General features: G+C 46.5%; 1 protein-coding gene across 4 annotated transcripts in view; it reads left to right on the forward strand.

Annotated features, from left to right (window-relative positions):
- Positions 1 to 9,375, forward strand: part of LOC146209266 (uncharacterized) — a 214,884-nt gene extending 205,509 nt beyond the window's left edge. For all 4 annotated transcript variants that reach the window (XM_084598597.1, XM_084598613.1, XM_084598605.1 and 1 more), the window contains one exon: positions 5,462 to 9,375. In XM_084598597.1, the coding sequence (XP_084454723.1) occupies positions 5,462 to 5,574 (113 nt within the window). In that variant the 3' untranslated portion in view covers positions 5,575 to 9,375. The remainder of the gene's footprint in view (positions 1 to 5,461) is intronic.
- Positions 9,376 to 24,315: the final 14,940 nt, after the last annotated feature.

Below are 24,315 nucleotides of genomic sequence, written 5' to 3' on the forward strand. Positions count from 1 at the left end.
TCGTTTGTATACGTACCGGTGGCAATATATCGTTCTCGCCAGCGGATAGACGCACCAGAGAGATGTAATAAGAGCCCTCAACGCACTCTGCTCATAATATATATTCACGCGACGCGCCTGCGTGTCATCAGGTGGCCACATTTCTACTCCTGCGCACAGCCCACGCACTCTTCTCGTGTAGCCAGAAGCGCACACCGCCAGGCAATATATGCAACACAGCGCAGACACTCGATTTATTGCCGGGGACCGCTCGTGGCACGCACCGCGCCATGGCCACTGGCTGGGCGTTGTTCGAAATGAGCACTTCCTGGACAACTCGCTCTGGCACCAGGCGCAGCTCTGCTCCTGTGTGCGTGATTCTTTGGTGGAATGTTTTCCATACCGAATGTCCACTGCGTAGACCAGCCTCGATGCACGATAAAATAGCAAATTTGCCGGCATCACTAGTTTTCTTGCCTTAACACCCACAGCGCACATCGTGGCTTAGTTTTCATTCAGGAAACAAAGCTTCTTGTGATATGGTGTCCGCCGAAGTAACTGTACAGGTAGGAAATGGAGTAAAGCTTGCGTTCACACTGCCTGTCACTTGAATAACCACTGAGAGGATGAGTGGCAGGGCAGGATACATTGAAAGAATTATTTGAGTCAACGGCTAAACCAAGTGCGACATTGACTCCAAATGTAGTTTGCGTGCGTGCACGCGCGCATGTGTGTGCGCGTGTGTGTGCGCGTGTGTGTGTGTGTGTGTGTGTGTGTGTGTGTGTGTGTGTGTGTGTGTGTGTGTGTGTGTGTGTGTGTGTGTGTGTGTGTGTGTGTGTGTGTGTGTGTGTGTGTGTGTGTGTGTGTGTGTGTGTGTGTGTGTGTGTGTGTGTGTGTGTGTGTGTGTGTGTGTGTGTGTGTGTGTGTGTGTGTGTGTGTGTGTGTGTGTGTGTGTGTGTGTGTGTGTGTGTGTGTGTGTGTGTGTGTGTGTGTGTGTGTGTGTGTGTGTGTGTGTGTGTGTGTGTGTGTGTGTGTGTGTGTGTGTGTGTGTGTGTGTGTGTGTGTGTGTGTGTGTGTGTGTGTGTGTGTGTGTGTGTGTTGCAGACGTGTGGTGAGGTCAAAAACCATGTTGAAGCACTAATCGGCTGTGTAAACTGCCGATTACTGTAAACTGTAAACTGAGTAAACTGTAACTGCCTTCTTTTGCCTTCACCTCATCCTTCTGAGTTGTGCTCGTGCAAGGCAAGTACTGCTTTGGATATAGATGCCCGAAACGAAAGAAGTGCCCTATATGTTTATTGTTACGAAACTTGGTGCCATGGAACTGTGCAGTCAGAACTGCTAACGCGTTTATGTCAAGCATTTTGGAGTCCTTCACAAGATACTTTGAGCTTCGCAGTTTACTTTGATGCACCATTTGAGCTAGGTGATCCAGAGGCGGCGGAGGCTACTGTTATTGAACTGATCTCGAAAACGAGGAATAAACAGTTTTGAGATACTTATGACCGCCTACGAGTATGAACGTCATGATATGTACGTAATGTGTTTTCCTATATCCTCTGTATATTGTCTTAGAGTACGTGTGTAATTAAAGTTCAACACGGGCTGCAGTCGTATCATGCCATTTACGCAGATCTTATGTCTGTGTTGTTGTTTTTTCTCGAGTTCATCTTTTTGAACCGCAGTTGACGTGTTTCATTATCATTGGAACCAATAGCCTCGCGTTCCGGCTCCTGCTTCCCTAGACTATAATTCAACTTCTCCGATATCTGCAGCTCCACTTTTGACACCATCCAAGTTTTGTCAAGGAAGAGAAAGTGATGGTTTTTCCTGTTTTCTCTTCGCCGAAGTGCCCATCAAAACACCTAATGGAGTTATAATCAGCCGCGCTGCCACGAAAGCCCGAAGAAGGGTACCGCGCTCAATTTTCTCTTCCGGCTCGTTGTACACATCTCGATTACCATAATGCCACCGCGGGCCAGCTGTTGCATCTTCCGCTTGGTCGCTATTCATCGGCCCCACATTCGTTTCAGCCGTTAAGGCGCTTAATTACCGAGCCTGCAAGTGACTGGAAACTTTTTTCGCTGGGCCATTCCACGCGCTGATCACCGTGGCGGCTGTCACCGGCCGCTTTTCGCGAACGTGTGCGTGCGAGCACGTGAGGGCGAAGCTCAACGAAAGTCAACAGCAGGCGCACGGGCGACGCCGCCCCTCGCTGCAGCCGCTAAGATGCGAGCAGAGTGCGGCCACGCCACGCTAATAAAATGAGCTGCTGTTATCTAAAGCCCGCTTCCTGCTTGACTTGCGCCGATACTGCGGTTGGTTTAAAAACGGTAATTCATGAGCATTGACATATTAGGGCGAACGCCTGTCTAGGCTCATGGAACGACGTCCCGCGCGCGAGATCTGTGCGCTGAAGTGTCACTCGTCAATTATACTGAAGACGTCATAAGAAAAATAAAAATCCTCTCTACACCGGAAGTTGAACCGCCATCCCTTAGATCCCCAGCCGAACGCTTTAATCAACTGCGCCACGCCCGAGATCTTGAAACGCACATCATTATTAGCCTTGTCTACAGTGAGGATGATTATAGCGTTGACAATGACGCTGCAATTAGTGATAATGACAAGGAGGACGCTAGCGATGATAATGACAGTGAATTTAGTTGATAATGATAATGAAGACAAACGTCATGCACCGTGTGCACGAGTAACGCTCAGGCTTTCGCATTTGTGCAGTATAGATTCCGCAGTGCTCTCAGAACTCTTTTTTTTTTATCGTTAGAGTGTGTGGCCGCATATTAGGCACCAAATGGTGGCAAAGTAGAAAGGTAGGCTTGAAAATCAATATGCAGAAGACTAAGGTAATGTTCAACAGCCTCGGGAAGGAACAGCAGTTTACATTAGGTAGCGAAATACTGGAAGTAGTAGGCGAATATGTCTACTTAGAACAGGTAGTAACCGCAGATCCGGACCATGAAAAGGAAATAACAAGACGAATAAGATTGGGATGGAGCGCATTTCACAAGCACTCGCAGATTATGACTAGCAGCTTACCAGTATCGCTCAAGAGGAAAGTATACAACAGTTGCATCTTGCCTGTACTCACCTATGGGGCTGAAGCGTGGAGGCTAACCAAGAAAGTTCTACTTAAGTTGAGGACAACCCAGAGGGCTATAGAACGAAAAATGGTAGGGCTAACATAAAGAGATAGGAAGCGTGCAGAGTGGGTCCGAGAAATAACTCAAGTTACCGACATTCTTGTGGAAATTAAGAAGAAATTGACATGGGCAGGACATGTAGTGCGAAGAGAGGATAACCGATGGTCGCTGAGGGTAACAAACTGGATTCCAAGGGAAGGAAAGCGTAGCAGGGGGCGGCAGAAAGTTAGGTGGGCGGATGATATTAAGAAGTTCGCAGGGGTCAAGTGGATGCAGCTAGCACAGAACCGGGTTAAGTGGAGAAATATCGGAAAGGCCTTCGCCCTGCAGTGGGTATAATCAGGCTGATGATGATGATCATGATGATGATGATGATGATGATGATGGCAAGCTGTTGTTGTTATTGGTTCACAGGAAGGGAAAGGCGCACTATCTGTCACACTTTCTCTGTGGACGCCTGAACCGCGTTGTAAGGGAAGAGAGGAAGGTGGGAGTGAAGGTGGAAAGAGAGAAAGGGGAGCCGTAGTGGAGAGCTACGCAGTAATTTCGACCACCTGGGGATCTTTAACGTGCGCCGACATCGCACAGCACACGGACGCCTCTTCGTTTCACCTCCATCGAAACGCAGCCGCCGTGGTCGGGTTCGAACCCGGGAACTCCGGCACAGTAGTCGGGCGTCTTACCACTGCACCACCCCGGCGGGGCTAGCTCAGCCAACGTGTTAGCTGAAGCGCTTTACTCCTAACAAAAAAAAAAATAACAAAAGAGGTGCTGGAAAACGCTTGAACAACCGAATGCATACACAAGCACAGCGCATTGTTTCAAATTGGCCAACATTTTAACGTGTTTTTTCTGCAATTTGGTTACGCAGCGGAGATGATGCAAAGGAACTGTGCACAGAGAAGCAAGCAATCCATAACGTCGCCATCTCGAACGCTCCGGTTTTCTTCGCGCAACCAACGGGAAACCTCTACTTTATTATAGTCCCCTTCCACCTATCTCTAAAGAGAAAATCAAGGAATTAGGGCGATAACGCCTTTATTTCAAACCACGCTTCTCTGCTGGGGCTGAGTGGTTAGCACACTTCACTATTTAGCCGGCCGACCCGTGCTCAATCCCGGCTACGGTGACAGCCGCGTTTTGATGGGGACAAATACACGGTATCGGTGTACTGAGCTATACCATGTGCAAGTTATAGAACACCGGAGAGTCGACATTTTCCGCTCCTCATATACGGTGTCCCCCATGACCTGTATCGACTCGGGATAATCAACCTCCTAGACAAAGCTGGGTTTAAACCCGATCATTTGTTCTTTCTCCTGTACTTTTCCTAGAAATCATCAAGAGAAACAACCACACATATTTTTGTATTCAGCCCAACATTCGCATTGTCAGCGCCGTAGTTGCATTGCGTGAGCAGTGCCAGTAGCCCATTGACTGTAGACAGCGCAAAAAAGAGGGGGAAGTATGAAGAACACACACGAGTGCTGACCTTCAACTGAAGCTTTATTGCTTCTCCCGTGAAAATATGTGCACTGGGCACAACCAACACAGGAAAACGTAATGAATTCACATAAATATATACATAATATCTTCAGCTGCGGATGACACCAGCGACGCCATAGCCTTGTGTTCAAAAACCCTAATTCATTCGCTTTTAGTGCCACCGAAGCACTACTAACGCAAGCGTCATCTAATATTGCGATTTCAACGGCTTCCAGAATCATCTTTTTTGCGCGGTCTACACTCAATGGATCACCAACTTGCATAAGCGTCTGTTTCAGTGCCAGCGGCCTTTCTTCGCAGGCTGTCTCTGTAGTTGCAAACACTGCCCAGTTGGTTGGATGTCAACATGTGACAGGCTTAAACACCTGGCAAAGGCTTGAGAAAATACCTGGCTGTTTATTTTTTTATCTCCAAAGGCGACTTTACTTTAGTGAACAGCGGTAGGGATTTGGCGCTAGCTGAAACAGCCACTGTTGGCTGCAATTTAGAAGGAGCTCACGCAAGGCTATTTCTTCACCATCCGGCTAAAATCTCGCTCAAAGGCTTCTAAATTGAACGTCTTGGTCTCGATGAACATGGCTGCCACCATAAAAGGCGTACGAGCTCTTGTTGGAAAAACATCTGTTCAGCGTCGCATATTATCTATCACTGATGCCATGTCAAGTTGTAAATCATGACTCTTCGCTTTTTCTACTGGGTTATTTAGCAGAGCAATTGCATCTGTAAAATAAGTGCTTGATACAGCTTCAAGCATAAACTTTCATAATATCAATGCACGCTGACTTCAATGTCTCGCTTTTTCTTTTTTGACGCAGCGTCCAAGGACCAATGGGGTACGTGGTACAGCGGTCCGTTGGATTTTTCCCGTCTCGGCCTGACGGGCAAGGCGAGGACCCAACCTGAACCAATGGCAGCCAACGACGTCTGAACGATGGCTCCGACCACCGCAGACCGTTCACGCGTTGGCCACATCCTCGCCCATCCCATGGAGAGAGAGAGAGAGAGAGAGAGAGAGGAAAAGAGACCGCCATCTTTCCCCCCCTTTTCCCGATCCCCGCAACTCTTCTCGAAGGACTGCTCAAGGGTGCTCCCTCGCCCGTACAGGGCTGTTCACACAAACACACTCCTATTACCGCAAGACAGGGTGTAGTCTCGTCTACAGGTCCTGATTCCGCGGCCAGAAAGGCTCCTCTATCTTCGAGTGCTGTAGAAACTACGCGTGAGGTCATACAGTGCAAGTTTATCTGGCTTCTGCTGTTAGCTAAAGTGCGCCATTATGAGAGCCCTCTGTGATGATACCTACGAGGCTAGTGCGCATGGCAGTGTGCTGGGAGGGCTAATGTCCGGGCATCTGATCTGGGCTGCATTCGATGCAAACGCCGACATCTACATGGTTCAGCAAAGCACACTGGAATGACGAAACGATTCCTATAAAAACGGGGAAAAAAAGACTTCCTCTATGTCAGGACTTTTATACTGCCGTCATTAGTTCTCTCTTCGTCGCTTATGTTTGTTTGAACAAATGGCTCTTTAGTACAATTTGATCGCTGTAACCAGAAACGTAACGAGACGATTAACCGAAAAGGCGGCATTGATTTCCATAAGGCCATATCCATATTCTTTGCGTTAGCATTAGCTCTCTGCACATAAGCCGTACACAAGTTGACGAGATTTAAATGACGGCGGGAAGAGATTCAATGATAGCCTTCTAGGGTAACAAGAACAAAGTCTTTACGTTGCTTTTTGTTTTGTTTTTTCGGTAACATGGTTAACAGTTACTATTTTTGGCCCTAATAAAAGCCGACTAAACGTGGAAGGCCTGTGCACTGGCAGCTATTTCCGCATGTACTCAGGACCAGCGCTTGGTCCGTCGAAACTATTTTTACGGAGTCGTTTCGAATTTACGGCAGTGGAATTCGCTGGGAGACACGCGTCATGAATTCGGCGGGTCGCCACACAATTTTCTGGTCGTAAACCTTTATACCAGTTCCTGTCAGGCGGATATTATTATTTAACGCCAACTTTTGCGAAGGAGAGACACTGGTTTCCATACTCTAACAAATGGAAGGAAATGGAATTTACGGACCACGGAAAGCTGTTGCTCGCGAATTCCCTTTTTTCGTTTCCTTTCGAAAAAGCGGTATTTTCGACTGAACGCACTACGTGAAAAATATATTCTCGGAGTATTGACTAACGCTATACAATACCCGCTAAACCATTTTCGACACCACTAGCCGTTCGCAGTAAAACGCGGCCATCTTGTGCTAGTTCGCTGATAGTGCCAATAATTAGGGCAGTATTTGAGTGTCATACTAGTATGGAGCGTGGGATAAGGTCTCTCACTTTCCATTAATTGTGCCAACTGGTCTACAGGCATCAATGTTCATCGAAATCTATAATCACAACGTAAGCCAGCCCTGAGCTGCGAGTTTCACAAATCTGTAACTCGCTTCATTTCAGATCAGGTGGATCGAATGTAGCACAGCCATTCAGCCCCTGCACTGATGGCACGATAACATCTATGCTTATATACCTCTACAAATCTCGCCATGTCAGGCCGATAGATGGCGCGCGGTGCTGCCCGTTTTCGTCAAAGGCGTAACTAAATTTTACTGTCTGCCCTTGTTGGCAACTGGTTTTTCAGTTTCACACCCGCGCTCGTTTTAAGCACACCTTTCTTGTTTATTTAAGCAGCTATAGCATCGACTCAGTACAAGCACCGTCCCGCAATCTGAGTATTTCACGTCTACTACTACTGGAAAACAAAGAAAAAATGCACAGGGTACGCGTTGGCCGAAGGATTGACTTAGGTAGCAGCCGCAGGTGCGGTGCCGGTTGAGTCCGGTTGAGTCCGGCCTGGCGCACCCGGTTGGACCAGCGACAAGACCTACTTGAGAGACGGGGGATGGGGGAGGGAGGATTTCAGTTGGTTCCCGTTGGTTCAGGACACCATCGCACGCGGAACCCATCCCGAGGAAGCCAGCGATCAAAGTAGAGTGCGTTCATTGCACATGGCAATTAGAGGCCATGTTCTGCACCGTTTCATCAACCGAACACCCACGTCAACGTCTAAGAGAAAAAAGAACAAAACAGCGCTCAGGGTACATGTATGTACAGATTCCTTATCTTCCCCATGAGCGAGCGCTAGTCAACAATCGCTGTTACTTTTGGTGATAATTGTATTGTTTCAACCGCGGAAAAAAATATGTCGTTTGTGGGGATTCGTAGTGTAAGAATTAAGCCTACCTGTAGGTTTTGCGAAACATCTGAGGTCAGAAGGACAAACGCCCTGGGAGCGCGCGTTTAACGCATCTGAATTAAAATATACGACAAAGTTTTTCGGGCCCACAGCCACGCTACGTCAGCGAAAACGGAGTAAATGTCTTTCTCACGTAAGAACGGTGTCTCGAGAGAACTATTTCGACCAGTATGTCCCACTTGTACATTTTCCACACAGCCCTTACGAGAGTCACGTGACGACCCCAACTTGCACCGACACAAACAGAAGACACCGAATGTGTTCACAAGTTTTGCATGCATAGCCTCCGAGCCTCCCACTGTCCATGTAGACCTTAGACGACAGATAAACGGGATTTGGCTCTTTTTTCCCTGCATTTCTGCTTTCGTGGTCTCCGTTGGTGCTTACGTTACGATGATTTTCAATTGAACGCAGCTGTGACCCTGTCTCACGGCTAGATTGCAGTATAGACATAGAAGTAAGAAAACAAAACTGCTCTAAAATCAGCGCAATGCGCATCTCCCGCACGTGCATTGGGCAGCACGAATTTTCGTGTCCCAAAGTACAGCTAGACGAAATATGAAAGGGAACGCGGGAGCGAGTGGCCTCCGCGCTTTGCAAAGCGCTGCCACCAAAGCAAGACGAGAATGGGTGGCAACAAGGGTATCCTTGGGAAGAGCAGTCGACTAAGCTTAATCTGGATGTGTCTTTGCCTCTGATTCTTATCATCTGTCATTGACAGCCCATCTGAAAGAGTGGACGCCACGCGCTCCCGCGTTCCCTTTCATATTGCTTCTAGCTCTAACGGCCGAGATTATAAGGCTGCAGATGGCTACGGCATTAATGATCGTTCTGATTATCACTGAAAACTACAGAGACTCCAAAAGGCAGTGACCTCTGCGGCCGTTCGCAAATTGTGCCATCTTCTTGGCAAGTACAGGCATAAAATGTAAAGGTCGCTGCTTGCTGAGCCACTTGCCGTCGCTAAATAATCTTAATCTTGACATGTCGTCAGTCTGCAGACAGGTCAATAGCATGGCATTAAGGTTGCAGAAAATGCGAGCAGACATCACTCATCTAGTTCCACATACGAATCGTTGGAGAGTTTAAATTCTAGAAAAAGCGCGTGACAAAGCGTGGCGCGAAAATGAACTACGCTAATATCGCTGTGAGTCAGGGTCACGAAGCCCGTTGCTTCGGCAAAGCTAGCGAGATTCTTCCTCGTCCCATATCGCTGTACAGGAAAGAACAGTTCTGGCCCGTCAGGAGTCTATATAGATGTGCTTAGTAAAAAAAACCTGTAATATTACACACACGCACACACACACACACACACGAAAAAAAAATGGACTGTTGTCTGTAGAAATCCTGCCGCGATCCGAAATGTGCGCCGCATCCTTTGTGTTTGGACGTCCCGTCGCCCCTGTTCACCTGTGATAAAAATTCTCAGGGCCGTGTATTCACGGCGCGAATAAAATAGTTATTGCAGAAGCACCGTCTACGAGTCTGTCCTTATTGCTTGGACTGAGCGGGGCATACTGGCGACGAAGGTAAGTGATAATGCAGAGAAGCGAATGTTGTTCCATCAACAGAACAGACACAAGCCCATTTACTGGGTCGGGGCACTTGATAACATATCTGAGTTGCAATTAAAGTGAATATAAAAAAGGAGGTGCCGGTGTGTAGTAGAGGCTTCAAGGTTGGCCGGTGGTGGATGTGCCTGGTACTGCCAAACATACACGGCAAACTTACTTTTAAAAACTAATTAAACTGCACTACCAATTACTTTCTTCTAAAACCGTGAGAATTTAACTAAATTACATTCATAATTACTTCTCCCAAAAAGTATTCACATTACACCACAATTACTCCTACAGAGTAATAAATTATTCTTATATTACTTACTGGTTTTCACCCACGAAAACAACGCAAACATCAACAAAACAGCCTCTCTCCAGACGTAGAGCATACTTACATTCTTCATATTCCCGCCAAATTTCACCTCGGACATTTATATTACATCACTCGTTCCTATAGCCCGCGACATTAGAAAGACAAGACAACTGCACAAATTAATGAAATAGAAACATGGTCGTACACTGACTATTTTCATTGGGCTCAAGACAGAAACGAATCCAGAGTCTTAATGGCCCGGAGCTGTTCCCATCGCTCGAACACCCCTAAGCAAGTTATTTATTGCTTCGGTGGTCTCAGAAATCGCCCACGGCAGCGTGTACTCAGTGACGTTCACGTCAAGACATATCTGCATTTCTCTCCGTTCCTTCGCCCCATGGCAAAGAGTGTAATCAGAAGAGCTGTGCGCTAGTCACCGCAACACAGAGTACCACTGCAGTTTCCCGATTAGTTTTCAACTGCGTCTTGCGCCGTCTGTCCCTTCACAGCCTCTTGACACCGTATATCTTGCATCTTCGGGAATACGGTACTGTAAGTGACCTCACTGCTCTAGACTCCCGCGTATTCAGACAAACAGTTCTGTTCAATTATCTCTCTTTTTGTCTACTGCTTGCGCTGGCTCAGGTTTTGCGCGCTTTGTTCCTGCTTTAAAGCATTCTATCTGAATTTTGTAGTGTTATCTACATAAAGATCAATTATGCGTTCTACCTAAAGTAATTTCCTAAGAAATTCGTTACTTTTTGTAATAAATTACCACCCAAAAGCACTTCATCACACTACTAATTTACAAGACCAGAAAAGTAATTCATTACGTTAGCGTGTAATTAACGATAGACGTAATTAAATAAGAGCAATTTCATTACAGTAATTCAATTACTACATGTCTGTTGCGAAGGTTATTTCATTCTACAATCGCTCACTGCAAGCAGCATCACCATTTTGGAGGGACAGCATCGGCCGCCAGTGAACAGAAGACAGCAGGACTAAGAAGTTTATATTGCCAGCCGTCATTCCTTCATTTAATCCAGATTTAACGCTTTCGTCAAGGCTAGTGCTTTGTCCAAGGTCTCCGTCCGTCGTTTGGGCCGAGTAACTGCGACTGTCTCCGCTGGAAATGTCTTGTTCAATCGCCGAGCAAAAGAGACGCGTCCGCGAATATAGAGAAAAGAAAAACCTCTAGCGTCCATTTTATTCCTTGCAAAGATTAATTGACACCTGTCGGGCACTTCTTTTGTTTCAGCCATTTCTCGGATGCCGCGCGTGCCTCAGTATCCTCCAGCTAACTTGCCTCGTGATTTGCGTGCCTCGCCTTTGGTGTGTTTCTCATTGGTCGTCGTCTTTTCGCTTTTTACCGCATTTGTAATTTGCAAGCAAGAAGAAACTGAATGAAAGCTTAAGCTTCTCGCCCCGCGAAACATTAGATTGGTCCCTCTGCATGGAGGAAGAAAAAATGCAGCCTATAAAGGAAAAAAGGACAGAAGGATAAAGCGAGGACGAAGGGAGTGAATGAGGCCAATACACTATAGCGCAGCAAAAGCTCGTGGTGTTCGTCTCTCGCTCTTGTGTCCTCGTCTTTTGCTGCGCTATAGTGTATTGGAATCATGTACCAACAAGCCCAAAAAACCACGCTAGTGAATGAGGGACGTCAGAAGAGTGCGACACTTAACTCCTTCACAGACCACACTGCAAAAATGACACCTTCATTAGCTAAGGCAATGCCTAGCAAGCCTTCGGGGCTTTTTGGCAGCTGCTGCGGCCAGCGTTTTACGTGTCATACCTGGTCATTTGAAGGTGATCAAGCGCCTTTATGTACTGTGCGAAAACTTTTTTCTGGAACTGTAGTGGACGCTACGAAGCCAAAACTCCTCTTGTACATGTAGCAGCAGAGTAAGGCATCTGCTTGCAGTTTGTTGTTTACCTATCAAGCATAGAAACTTCTCAATATGCGTTATATAAGATATTTGTAAGAAAACTATGAACGATTAAAAGCAGGTAACACGCTTCCCAGGATACAGTGAGCATTGTGTGCATCTTGTTAAAGCTCGCCATAGATGGCGATAGTCGCGCTGGTAAGTTATAGTTTGAAAGGTTTCACAGTGAGCGAGTGGAGTCCCCGCAGTGAGAGCAAAGACAAAGCGGTCAGGCTGGCCACCGTAACCCGAACTATTGAGGGAATGGTGCAGTTAACGACGCCCCGCAGACCTGTAGCTTTCCCTGTTCTGCAAAGAAAAGTTGTCGCCTAGCGTAGGACACAGCACAACATTTGACACTTCTCATATAAGTGAGTAGCATGCAGCCTTTGTCAACTCCCAGCCCCATCAGGGAGTTGGACTCCCTGATGGGGCTGGGGCAGGTAGGGCACCGCCGCTTGCGGCGGGGGCTTGCCTGCCACCAAATTTTTATCTGTTATAGGTCGTCATTGCACCCGCCCCCGCTTCGGTGGTGGACGACGGCTGTTGTTGCGGCGCGCGTCTTTCTTTCCCCCTTCCTTTTCTTTCTTGGCTATTTTCTCTTCTGTCTGCACGAGGCAGCGGAGGTGAAGGCATGTGAAGGCATCAATTGTTTGGAATGCTCACGTATTATGGCCCGCTGGCGTCAGTATAAGGAGAAAATGATTACGTGCCCCCACTGTACCACTCTAACCTGCGGCGGCATATCTCATTTACTTTGGGAATGCCCTGCTTTTTCTACTGGACGCCCCGAGATCGAACCCTACCGCCTGAACTACCGTTCCCTTCTAGAAACTGATGCAAACACACAGATGATATTTGCCAAGTATGGCTCGCTTAGTGGCCTGGTTAGAGCAATGTGATTCGAGTGACGACCTAAACAATGAAGATTCTGTCTACTCCCCTTTATCCCCATCCATGGCCATGAGCCTTCCAATTCAATAAAGGACATTCAATCAATCAATCAATCCTACAGCCACAACAACAACAACAACTTTGTCAAGCGTTCAGAGTCCCAGCGGCCGCTTACAAGTGGCGCAGTTGGACCCTTGTAGAACCTGTGGAAATTCTAATTTTCCAGAAAGCCCGATCAGAGCTCGTTTCACCTTTGAAAGAGTTGAAACGCTGAGGATGTATGGTGAGGCACATAGCATGGCCCGGAAGCAATGCCTCCTGTACCGTTTTTTTTTTTTTGTCGTTTTTTTTTTTTTGTTGTTCACGGAGATATAAGCTCTGTTCTATTCACCTGCGCAACGTGAACTGGTTCCCGTAGTGCTGCACTTCGCCATTCGTTTCAGCGATGCAACATGGCGCCCTCTGCACCACGCCGTTCGTCTCAAAAATTGCAGACGTAGTGCAGATCGAGTTTGCAAAGTGCAGTAAAACTGTGCACCACCTCAGTGGTAAGTGCCGAAATAGTGCAGCAGCAACCGCCTCATGAAATCAGACGACAGCTTGCGCGACGATTGCGTGCGTGTTGTGATAAACAATGAAGCGACCCTAGTTATTTTACCATTCAACGAGAACGGTACCCTTGTTCGCCAAAGAAACGATGACGCGTACTTCAATGATGCATGCTGACTTCAATCGTGATCAGTAAAAGTTGTGTGTGCTTTAGGACAGCTACCGTATGGTGCACATGCATCGAGGCTGATTCGTGTCAACGCTTCATTGCGATGTGCTATTTGGCAATTCGCCATCTTATTCGGCATGTTGGCGCCATCTGATGTGAGTGGCAATGTTCAAAGCTAGCTTACCACATGATTGCAGTCGGCACCGAATTCATGAATGAATGAATCATATCGTCTTAGTGTATGCTGCTCTGCTCAGATCAACGGCGCTAATCATCCTGGAGATGAGGATTTTCAAATAGCACATCACAATAAGTACGTGTTGTGCAAGTGCATATATGCATTACATGTGTGTGTGTGCGTGTGCGTGCGCGCGCGCGCGCGCGTGTGTGTGTGTGTGTGTGTGTGTGTGTGTGTGTGTGTGTGTGTGTGTGTGTGTGTGTGTGTGTGTGTGTGTGTGTGTGTGTGTGTGTGTGTGTGTGTGTGTGTGTGTGTGTGTGTGTGTGTGTGTGTGTGTGTGTGTGTGTGTGTGTGTGTGTGTGTGTGTGTGTGTGTGTGTGTGTGTGTGTGTGTGTGTGTGTGTGTGTGTGTGTGTGTGTGTGTATTCTTCCACACACACACACACACACACACACACACACACACACACACACACACGCGCGCGCGCACGCTCACTAAGTGCAACGCACAAGCTGGGCCTTACAATTTACATGTGCTGGCGAGCGAAACGTTCCAGTGAAAAACACTAGTTAATAACACGAAAAAAACGAAATAGCAGGAAGGGTAACTAGACGATGTCCAGTAGACTACCGTACACGTGCAGAGTGGGATAAAAGGATAAAAAGAAAGAAAGCGAAAGATAACCGAGGAAATCATGGCGTGAAGCTAGGGCGACGCAGCGCGCACTTATCCCTTACTGTCGAGACAGTAAAATGAAGAGCAATAAAGGGAGATTATTTTCTTGCTGTATTATAAAAGCAATAAATACAAAAGGTCAATTACCAACATCTTATGATTAGAGCGTATCGTCATAACAGGCTCTGAAGTACTCTAATTGTACCCTAAAAGATAAGCAAATGGTGAACTTGCGTGCATACGTATATGAGCAAACTTTACATGAAACACCTCACATGCGCCTAGCAAAGATGTGCAATATGCATGACACATACATTCCTTTTTTTCAAAAAGACGCTGTCAGTAATTTTGTTTGCTTCTTCCATCGTGGGAAGGATCATCACTTCATTACCACTGAAGTAAATGCATAGTGCTAGACAAAAAAAGGTAGTATTCAGGGCCGACGTTTAAGGCAGTCCTTGGTGATACCTCGCTGCCTGTCGCCGTGAAGTTCCTTGCACAGCCACAGTACATACCCGGGTTCGAACCCGGCATCGGCGGCTGTGTTTCGATGGAGGCGAAACGAAGAGGCGTTCGTGTGCTGTGCGATGTCAGCGCACGTTAAAGATCGCCAGGTGGTCGAAATTTCCGGAGTACTCCACTACGGCGTCTCTCATAGCCTGAGTCGCTTTAGGACGTTAAATCCCACAAACCAAACCAAACCAAACAAACATTTTCACAGGTTGTCGCATTCACGAACCGTTCAGACAGAAAGCATCGTTCATAATAAAGCATCGCGTGCTCTCTGAAATGCCTCGTGTCTCACAGATCGGTTTGCGGTTTTGTGGAAGTTAACGTCCCAAAGCGACTAAGGCTATGAGAGACGCCGTAGTGGAGGACTCCGGAAATTTCGACCACCTGGGGTTCTTTAACGTGCACTGACATCGCACAGTACACGGACGCCACTCCGTTTCGCCTCCATCGAAACGCAACCGCCGAGGTCGGGTTCGAACCCGGGTACTCCGGCACAGTGGTCGGGCGTCTTACCACTGTACCACCCCGGCGGGGCTGTCTCACAGATCAGTCGCTTGAGTTAGCAGACCGCCATTGCTGCTCTTGGCAACAGCCGCGCGGATCGATGGTTTCTCTCTGAGGGCAAAGCACTTGCAATTGAAGGACAATTATGACCCTCGTGCGGCTCTAAATTCACGCCTTCATTATTAATGTTCTAAACGGCTTAGCAGCTGAAAAGTGTCCTTATGACGTCGCTTCAGAGCTATCTGGGGCATGCAGCCGGCACTCCGGCAGCGATGCCCTTTCAGTGTTTATTGCTGCTTTTGCAGGTCGGTGGAATTTTGACTGAGCCTCCTTGTTGAAGCAGCTGTAAAGTTGCCGCTCATGTGTGCGCCTATGGACCGGGAAACATCACCGCAACGATCGTCGATGCTGATGAACTGACACACATCGGCGCCGATTACGGTGAACATTCAGCCCCAGCTTACGAACAGTGGTTGGACTGCGGCCTTATCAGCGGACTACAGGAACCGGGGACAGTCGCAGGCTGGGCAGGGCGTAGAGTTGGCACTGCGGAAGCCCTTCACGCGTTTTTTGCTGCTTTTGCAGGTTTTCAGTTTGAATTTTTGCTCTTCTCCCTTCCTCTACCTCTTGCCGGTTAGACGCTCAGCACTGTCTGCATGTGTGTTGTCGAATTCTGGTTCTGAGCAAGCGTCACATCGACCTCGAGTTTTCATTTTGTTTTTTGTTCTTCTTGTGTGGCGACTTTGAACTAAACTCGGTACGTACCCTCATTTGTGGAAACACATGCTCAGCTTCTTAAAGGTCAAAATATAATAATAATAATAATAATATATAATAAATTTATTACAGCTGTCGAGGAAGCGCTGATTAATCAGACGCTCATCCATCATAAGCGCCCTTGGCAGCAGAATTCAGTCGCTAGAGTCAAAACTTCACAGTCCTAAAGATTTACAAGCAACAATTTCGGAACACAAAGAGGAAAACGAACGACAGCAGCATATACTGTCTGGTGTCAAAAACAGACGACCTCGAGAACTGCAGTCGACGCTGCAATCTGCTCTTTTATGGACTGAAAGACAATCATGCTAACCAGTCTAGCGTATAATGTGAACGCGACAACCAAGATATTTGTTGGAAAAACTTGGAATCCAGTTAGTTTCCATAGAGCGGGCCCGCAGAAGTGGCAAGTTTCAGGGTGGAAAAACATGGCCTTTGATTGCTAATTCGTTTAAGGAGAGGCAACAGATTCCAAGTAACGCGAAGAAGTTAAGAGGGAATGACATAAGCATTTCGGAGGATTTTTCTGAAGTCGTGAGGACGAAACAAAAGTTCTTATGCTTCCTTCTAGTCAACTGCCGAAGTATTAAAAGCAAGGTGGATGATTTCTCTGCTTTGATTGAAACAGTGAAACCACATGTTATCATGGGGACAGAATCGTGGTTAGATGAAGATACTGCTGACATCGAGGCATTTCCGGCCGGCATTACCACTTATAGGAACCTGCACTGGCTAGACGGCGCTGCATTTGTTCTGTAGCGCGCTTAGAAAATGTTGCTGTTAGCCGCTTGGTTCGCGATAAACGACCGAGCATGTTATTAGTGTTATAGATACGCATGTGACAGATAGCGTCCTTTCCTAGGAGCTCTCGATGTAGCCCAGTTATCAGACACACACCATGCAAACCTTCGACAGAGCGTGCAATCTGATCCCTGTAGCTCATGCAGGTGGCGTGAAAATGCCCTACGAAAGCGCCTTAATAGTATTTGCTCTTCTCCCTAGGCTATGTGCTACGGCGCGGCGATCGCCAAAGCAAACTTCATTGCAGGGTGCCTATAGGAAGGACAGGAATTCACGTGGCGGTGGTGCGTTTATTTTTGTAAATAACGGTGTTTCTTCACGCTCACTCAGTATCGATGCAGTCGCATGTGAGGTGGTCTTCTGCCAGTTAATGCTGGCTAATGGCAAAGTGTTGACTGTATGCAGCTTTTATCGACCACCGAGTTCTTTAGTCACCTCACTGCTGGAGCTTACAGATGCATGCGAAATGCTACAGGCAGATACGTTAGCAATTGGCGGGGACTTCAATTTGCCTTCTCTCGACCGGCACCAACAGACCAATATTGTCCCTAGCGGAGATAGCTGCAGTCAATAAAAACATGATCGATTGTTTCGCGCTTTACCAAACTGTGAAAGAACCAACTCGCGGAGGAAATATTTTAGACATAATACTGACAAACCAACCAGACCTAGTTGTCTCTACATTTTTAGTATCTGGAGTAAGCGATCATAGCGCTGTGGTGTGCGAGAGGCATATAAACTACACAAAAACGGCAACTGCTATAAATAGGCGGATTTATAACTTCGACGCGGCTAATATAGCTGACATTAAAGCGGCACTAAATGCATACTTCATGATTTTCGAGACACAAACCGAGACCGAGGGCGTAGTCGAGTTGTTGACGTTATTCAAACAAAAAATAATATAACTGAAGCATCGATTCGTCCCTTCCTGGATATTAACCGCAAGGCGGGCCAAAAGTAAACCTGGGTTTACAAAGATGCTTGCTGCCCAGACTGACGCAGAAAGGGCAAAGGTGTTGCCGTGCTTTTCTAAGAGAACAAAAACCAGCCAAGGGACGAGGACGAAGGAAGACGATGTACAAACGGAAGCTGGAACTAACAACTGTGCTTTATTGAAATAATAACATTCTGCAAGGGGCTTCAGTTCCTAAAGAAATTGATGAGCTGCTACCCAAGTATAGCATGGAGCCAAGAGTCACCAGTCATGAACTTCTAGCCACGGTTCATCGTGTAGCAGAGAAAGCTGACTAAGAAGAGAAGCAGCGGTGTCTGTCTGAAGGCATTGACGTTCTGCATTTGGTAGATAGGAAGCCACGGATGAATAGCACCAAAGTTTTTCAACGGGTTGTCGACCACTTCATCGAAAATAACTTGACTCTCCTTCAAGCAGACAAGGAGGGCGGGTTTGTGGTTTTACCCACTAGCACGTTTGGGGAGAAGGCCTTGACAGCTATTGATAGGAATTTCCAGTCTACAAACCGCAAGCTGTCAAAATTGAAAACTTTAGCTGTAAAACTATTGGAAGCCAACAAGTTGGATTATTTGGCTCAGAGAGTGAGAACTAGCAAATGAAAACACCTGCAAATCTTTTTCTCGGCAAAAACCCACAAGACAGACTGCCCTTTCCGAGCCATTGTAACAGAAGCTGATACTTGGCAGAAGTCTCTGGGCCAGTACTTACAGCGACATCTCCAGTCCCTCGCGGTACAGGATCCTTTCAACGTTGTGAACGCGGCTGAGGTGGTTCGGGTACTCGGCAACGGCTCACCTGGAGCCAACTGCGGCTTCTCTATTGATATCGAAGACCTGTTTTATTGCATCCCTCATGACGAACTTTTTGTTGCAGTGCGTGAACTAATTGAACAGAACGGTGTGATCGCCTTCCAAAATGCATGTGGTGTCTCGGTTGACGCGTTTTTGGAACTGCTGACAATCTACCTTTCATCCACCGTAGTAGTTTTTAAGGGCGCTCTGTTTATCCAGAAAAAGGGAATTTGTGTTGGGGCTAGTGTAGCTCCTGTACTGTGCCACACCTTTTTAGCAAATTTGACAGCTTACCACTAGGCTCTTTTCTTGACAAACGCGTGTGCAAAATTTTTAGACGTGTTGATGATTTTTTGATAATTTTAAAACTTCCACCGAGTGACTCTTTTCATGAGGTTGTGAACGACGTCTTGAAGGCCTTTAAGGCTTGCACTAACGCCCTTTGTTTTACGTACGAACTACCCAATGACCAAAAGATAAGATTTTTAGAACTTCAACTAACTTTTCTTGACGATGGGCATGTTTGCTGATGTTTTTTACCGAGAAGCAAGAAAGCGTTGTTACCGTACTCCTCCGCTCACTCTAAAATCGTTAAGAGAGGTATAGTTATGAATTGCTTTCGCAGTGCTCTAGAGAAAAGTTGCCACCACCAAATAAAGAGTAGCTTTGACAACCAGGTTGGCCGGCTGCTGGCCGCAGGATTCCCAAATGTACTTCTGAATGCTGTGGCAGAATCGCTGCTACAAAGAGTTAAGAGGGGCCATGAAAAAGTGCCCAAGCTTACTGAAGCTGAATGGAGGAAACTTGAGGTGATGCCGTACGTGCATGGAATTTCACATAATATCAAAAAAGTTGCTGCGAGGCAAGGCGTTAAGGTTGTCTTCTCTGCTCCTTGCAAGTTATCAAGTCTTTGTTCTCGTATTGCTCATGGCAGATCTAAGGCCCCTGTATGCTCGATGCGACATGATGATTGTTATATTCCTTGTGCCACACGTGTTATTTATAAGATCCCTCTAACATGTGAAAAAGTTTACATCGGCCAAACTGGCCGGTGTATTAATGATAGGCTGCGAGAGCATCACAACTCTTTGTCACACATTAGTGGAGCTAAAAATTTGGCTCGCCATTGTAGGGATTGCGGTTGTTATCCGCTGTTTTCAAATGTCACATTTCTTGGTAGGGGCAAGGGTAAGGTAGAGCGCGAAGTTCTTGAAGCTTATCACATAAGTATGCAAGGAGATAATTGTATTAGCACAGCATCCATATCGTTGATGCAGAAAGAAATAAGTTATTTATCTCAAAGACCCTAGTACCTTGGCTATCTACGAAGCTTTGCTGTTGTTGTTTTTTGTCACTTTTATGTTGTGTGTTGGACGTCGAGCTGCGCATGCCTTGCTAGGTTTCTTGGGAAATGTTATTATTTCAATAAAGCACAGTTGTTAGTTCCAGCTTCCGTTTGTGCATCGTCTTCCTTTGTCCTCGTCCCTTGGCTGGTTTTTGTTCTCTTAGACTATGTACCAACTGACCCAGATTTCAACACTCCTTCAGTGCTTTTCTAGAAGCACCCAAGGGGAAAACAAACCTGAATTACAGGACATAACACCAAAGGTAAATGTTGAGGTCCATCATGCAAAGGAAAGCTACTCTGGTTCCATGCAGTAGAGGTTAAAAAAATCCGAAAAAAAAATTTTGGAAGCACACTAAACGTAATGGTAAAGATAGGGCAGCTATTCCGTCTTTGGTGTTTGGCAGTAGCGTTGTACAGAACAGCGGCAAATCCGAATATTTTAATCAATACATCAGCTCTGTTTTTCCCCAACGATAAGAAAGGACGGCAATAGACTGGTACACCATGGTGCCATTGGCGAGAAGAAAAATGTCAGTATTTCCACGAGTGGAATTGAGGCGTTGTTGCGGGGATTGAATATTTCAAAAGCTTGTGGTCCTGATCAACTTTCAAATAGCCTCTTTCAAAATTGTGCACCATCAGTTGCACCGTATTTAAAGCTGATTTATGATAAATTTCTTGAAGAGTCTTGCCTTCCAGATTAGTGGAAATTTGAGAGTGTTGTGCCAATCTATAAGTCGGGTCCACGCAGTGGCGTCGCGAATTACCGACTAGTGTCTTTGACTTCTGCCGACTGTAACATTTTGGAAAATATTTTTATACTACTGTAGTAGCACACATTAATGAGCATCGCTAGTTTCATCATCATCATCATCATCACCAGCCTGACTATATCCACTGCAGGGCGAAGGCCTCTCCCATATTTCTCCAATTTACCTGGTTCTGTGCTAGCTGCATCCACTTGACCCCTGCGAACTTCTTAACCTCATCCGCCCACCTAACTTTCTGCCGCCCCCTGCTACGCTTTCCTTCCCTTTCCTCCCCTTTTTTATACTGTAGTAGCACACATTAATGAACATCGCTTGTTTAATCCAACTCAACATGGTTTTCCTAAAGGCCTTTCTTGTATTACAAAAGTAACAGAATTTACGCACGATATAACCGAAACTTTAGGTCATCGTCTCTCTATGAACTGTGTCTTTTTAGATTTCCAGAAAGCATTCGACACTGTTCCACATGTTTTACTAACTGAAAAACTAAAAACAAGCAGTTTATACCCCTTCATTGATCACTGCCTTGTCGTGGCGGAGGGGCTTGCGAAACTCGATGAAGTCGTGAGCTCTGCTGTGTAGGGCCACCCAAGATAGACAGGTCACGGCAGAGAGTTCTGACAAAATGTGATTCACTGGAGAAGGTAATGGCAACCCACTCCAGTATTTCCTGCCAAGAAAACCCTATGGCCAGTCACAATACCATTAAAGATATGGCGCCGGAAGATGAGCCCCCCCAGGTTGGAAGGCGTCCCACATGTTACTGGGGATGAACAAAGGGCGATTCATAGTAGCTCCAGGACGAAAGAAGCGACTGGGCTAAAGCCAAAAGGACGCTCAGTAGTGGGTGTGTCGGGAAGCGACCCGAAAGTCCGATGTTGCAAGGAGATATATCACATAGCAACATGGAATGTAAGATCTATGACGCAAGGTAAACTGGATGTCGTCAAGCGAGAAATGGACAGATTGAACATTGCTATCTTGGGTATCAGCGAGCTCAAGTGGACCGGAATGGGAGAATTTAACTCCGGCGACCATTATGTCTTTTACTGTGGGCACGAATCCAAGAGAAGGAATGGGGTCGCTCTCATAGTAAACAGAAGAATGGGCAAAGCAGTGCTAGGGTACAACCCCAAAAACGACCGAATGATTTCACTTCGGATCCAAGGTCATCCTTTCAACATAACAGTTATCCAAGTCTATGCACCGACCACTACAGCTGAAGAAGCTGACGTTGAGAGGTTTTATGCGGACCTACAATGCCTTTTAGACCGCACCCCATCATCAGACGTCGTTTTTCTCACAGTAGACTAGAATGCTAAGGTCGGGAGTGAAGAAATATCCGGAATTATAGGCAAGTTCGGACTTGGCGAGCCAAATGAAGCTGGGCAGAGGCTAGTAGAGTTTTGTCAAGAAAACAACCTGACCATAGCGAATACTCATTTTCAACAGCACAAGAGGCGCCTGTACACATGAACTTCACCGGACGGTCTGTACAGAAATCAGATCGATTATATTGTTTGCCGGCAGAGATGGAGAAGCGCTATACAAGCAGTAAAAACAAGGCCTGGGGCCGATTGTGGCACCGATCATCAGCTTCTTGATGCCAAAATTAAGCTTCGATTGAGGAAAACGCAGAAAACTAGAAGGCCTTTCAGGTATGATCTGGATCAAATTCCATTAGAATATGCTGTGGAAGTGAGGAATCGATTTCAAGAATTAGATCTAAAAGACAGAGAGCCCGAAGAGATGTGGACGGATGTTCGTGATATAATGCAAGAAGTTGCTACTAAGGTAGTTCCAAAGCAAAAGAAATGCAAGAAAGCAAACTGGTTATCTGAAGAGGCTGTGCAAATAGCTGAGGAAAGGAGGATGGCAAAAGTTATGGGGGAAAGAGAAAGATACAAGGTTCTCAATGCGGATTTTCAGAAAATAGCAAGAAGAGATAAGAATGTCTTCCTGAACCTACAGTGCCAAGCAGTTGAGGACAACAGCCAATTAAGGAACACAAGAGCTCTGTATAAGACAATCAAGGATAGCAAAGGAAGCTTCTGTGCTAAGCTGGGCGTGATAAAGGACAAACGAGGAAAGGACCTCACTGAAGCCTCAGAGATAAAGGAGAGGTGGCAGGAGTACACAGAACTGTATAAGAAGGACCCGAATGTGCAAACCCAACATAAGACGGTTGTGATTACTGATATCGAGCCGGGCATCCTGAAAAGTGAAGTTGAATGGGCCTTAGCCAGCCTTGCTAAGAACAAAGCTAGCGGAATTGATGGCATTCCAGCTGAGTTGCTTAAAAACCTCAACCATGACGCTGTTAACATTCTGCATACATTATGTCAGAATATTTGGACAACCCTGCAGTGGCCACAGGATTGGAGGAGGTCAGTTTACATCCCCATTCCAAAGAAAGGCAGTGCCAAAGATTGTTCCAACTACCGCACGATCGCGCTTATTTCGCATGCTAGCAAGGTGATGTTGAAAATCCTCCAAGGAAGGCTGCAGCAGTATGTGGATCGGGAGCTTCCAGACGTGCAAGCTGGGTTTCGCAAGGGCAGAGGAACTAGAGACCAAATTGCCAACCTTCGCTGGATCATGGAAAAAGCAAGAGAGTTCCAGAAACCCATCTACTTCTGCTTTATTGATTATGCGAAAGCGTTTGACTGCGTAGATCACAGCAGATTGTGGCAAGCTCTCCAAGAGATGGGAGTTCCAATTCACCTCATCTGTCTCCTCAGGAAGCTGTATGAAGGACAAGAGGCCACAGTCAGAACTGGGCATGGTCTTACTGATTGGTTTCCAATTGTGAAAGGAGTGAGGCAAGGCTGCATACTGTCGCCCTGCCTATTTAACCTATATACAGAGTGCATCATGAGGAAGGCCGGTCTGGACGAGTCTTCAGCTGGAGTGAAGATTGCTAGAAAATGTATCAACAACCTTAGATATGCGGATGATACCACTTTAATGGCAGAAAGTGAAGTGGAACTCAAGAGACTTCTGATGCGCGTACAAGAAGAGAGTGAGAAGTTTGGGCTTAAACTGAACATTAAAAAGACAAAGATCATGGCGTCTTGCCCTATCAAGGCCTGGAGCATCAATGGACAAGAAGTGGAAGCTGTGACAGATTTTCTCTTCTTGGGCTCTAAGATTACCTCGGAAGGAGACTGCAGCCATGAAATTAGGAGACGCCTGCTTCTGGGAAAGAGAGCAATGGTTAGCCTTGACCACCTAGTAAAGAGCAGAGACATTAGTCTGCCAACCAAGATCCGTATAACTCGTGCTATGGTCTTTCCAGTTGTGATGTATGGATGCGAGAGTTGGACTGTGAAAAAGGCTGACCGCCGAAGAATTGACGCGTTTGAATTGTGGTGCTGGCGAAGACTCTTGAGAGTTCCTTGGACTGCCAGAAGATCAAATCAGTCGATATTGTCGACCATAAACCCTGACTGCTCATTGGAGGGTCAAATTCTAAAGTTAAAGCTCAGCTACTTTGGTCATCTGATGAGAAGAGAGGAGTCGCTGGAGAAAGATTTGATGTTGGGAAATACTGAGGGTCGCCGGAGAAGGGGTAGGCAGCGAACGCGATGGTTTGATGGCATCCTTGAGGCAATGCAGATGAAGTTATGTGATGTTAGGAAGATAGTGAGAGACCGGAAAGC

The sequence above is a fragment of the Amblyomma maculatum genome, chromosome 1, assembly GCF_055883805.1.
Source record: "Amblyomma maculatum isolate TAMU_Amacu chromosome 1, ASM5588380v1, whole genome shotgun sequence".
Classification (NCBI taxonomy): Eukaryota; Metazoa; Arthropoda; class Arachnida; order Ixodida; family Ixodidae; genus Amblyomma; species Amblyomma maculatum.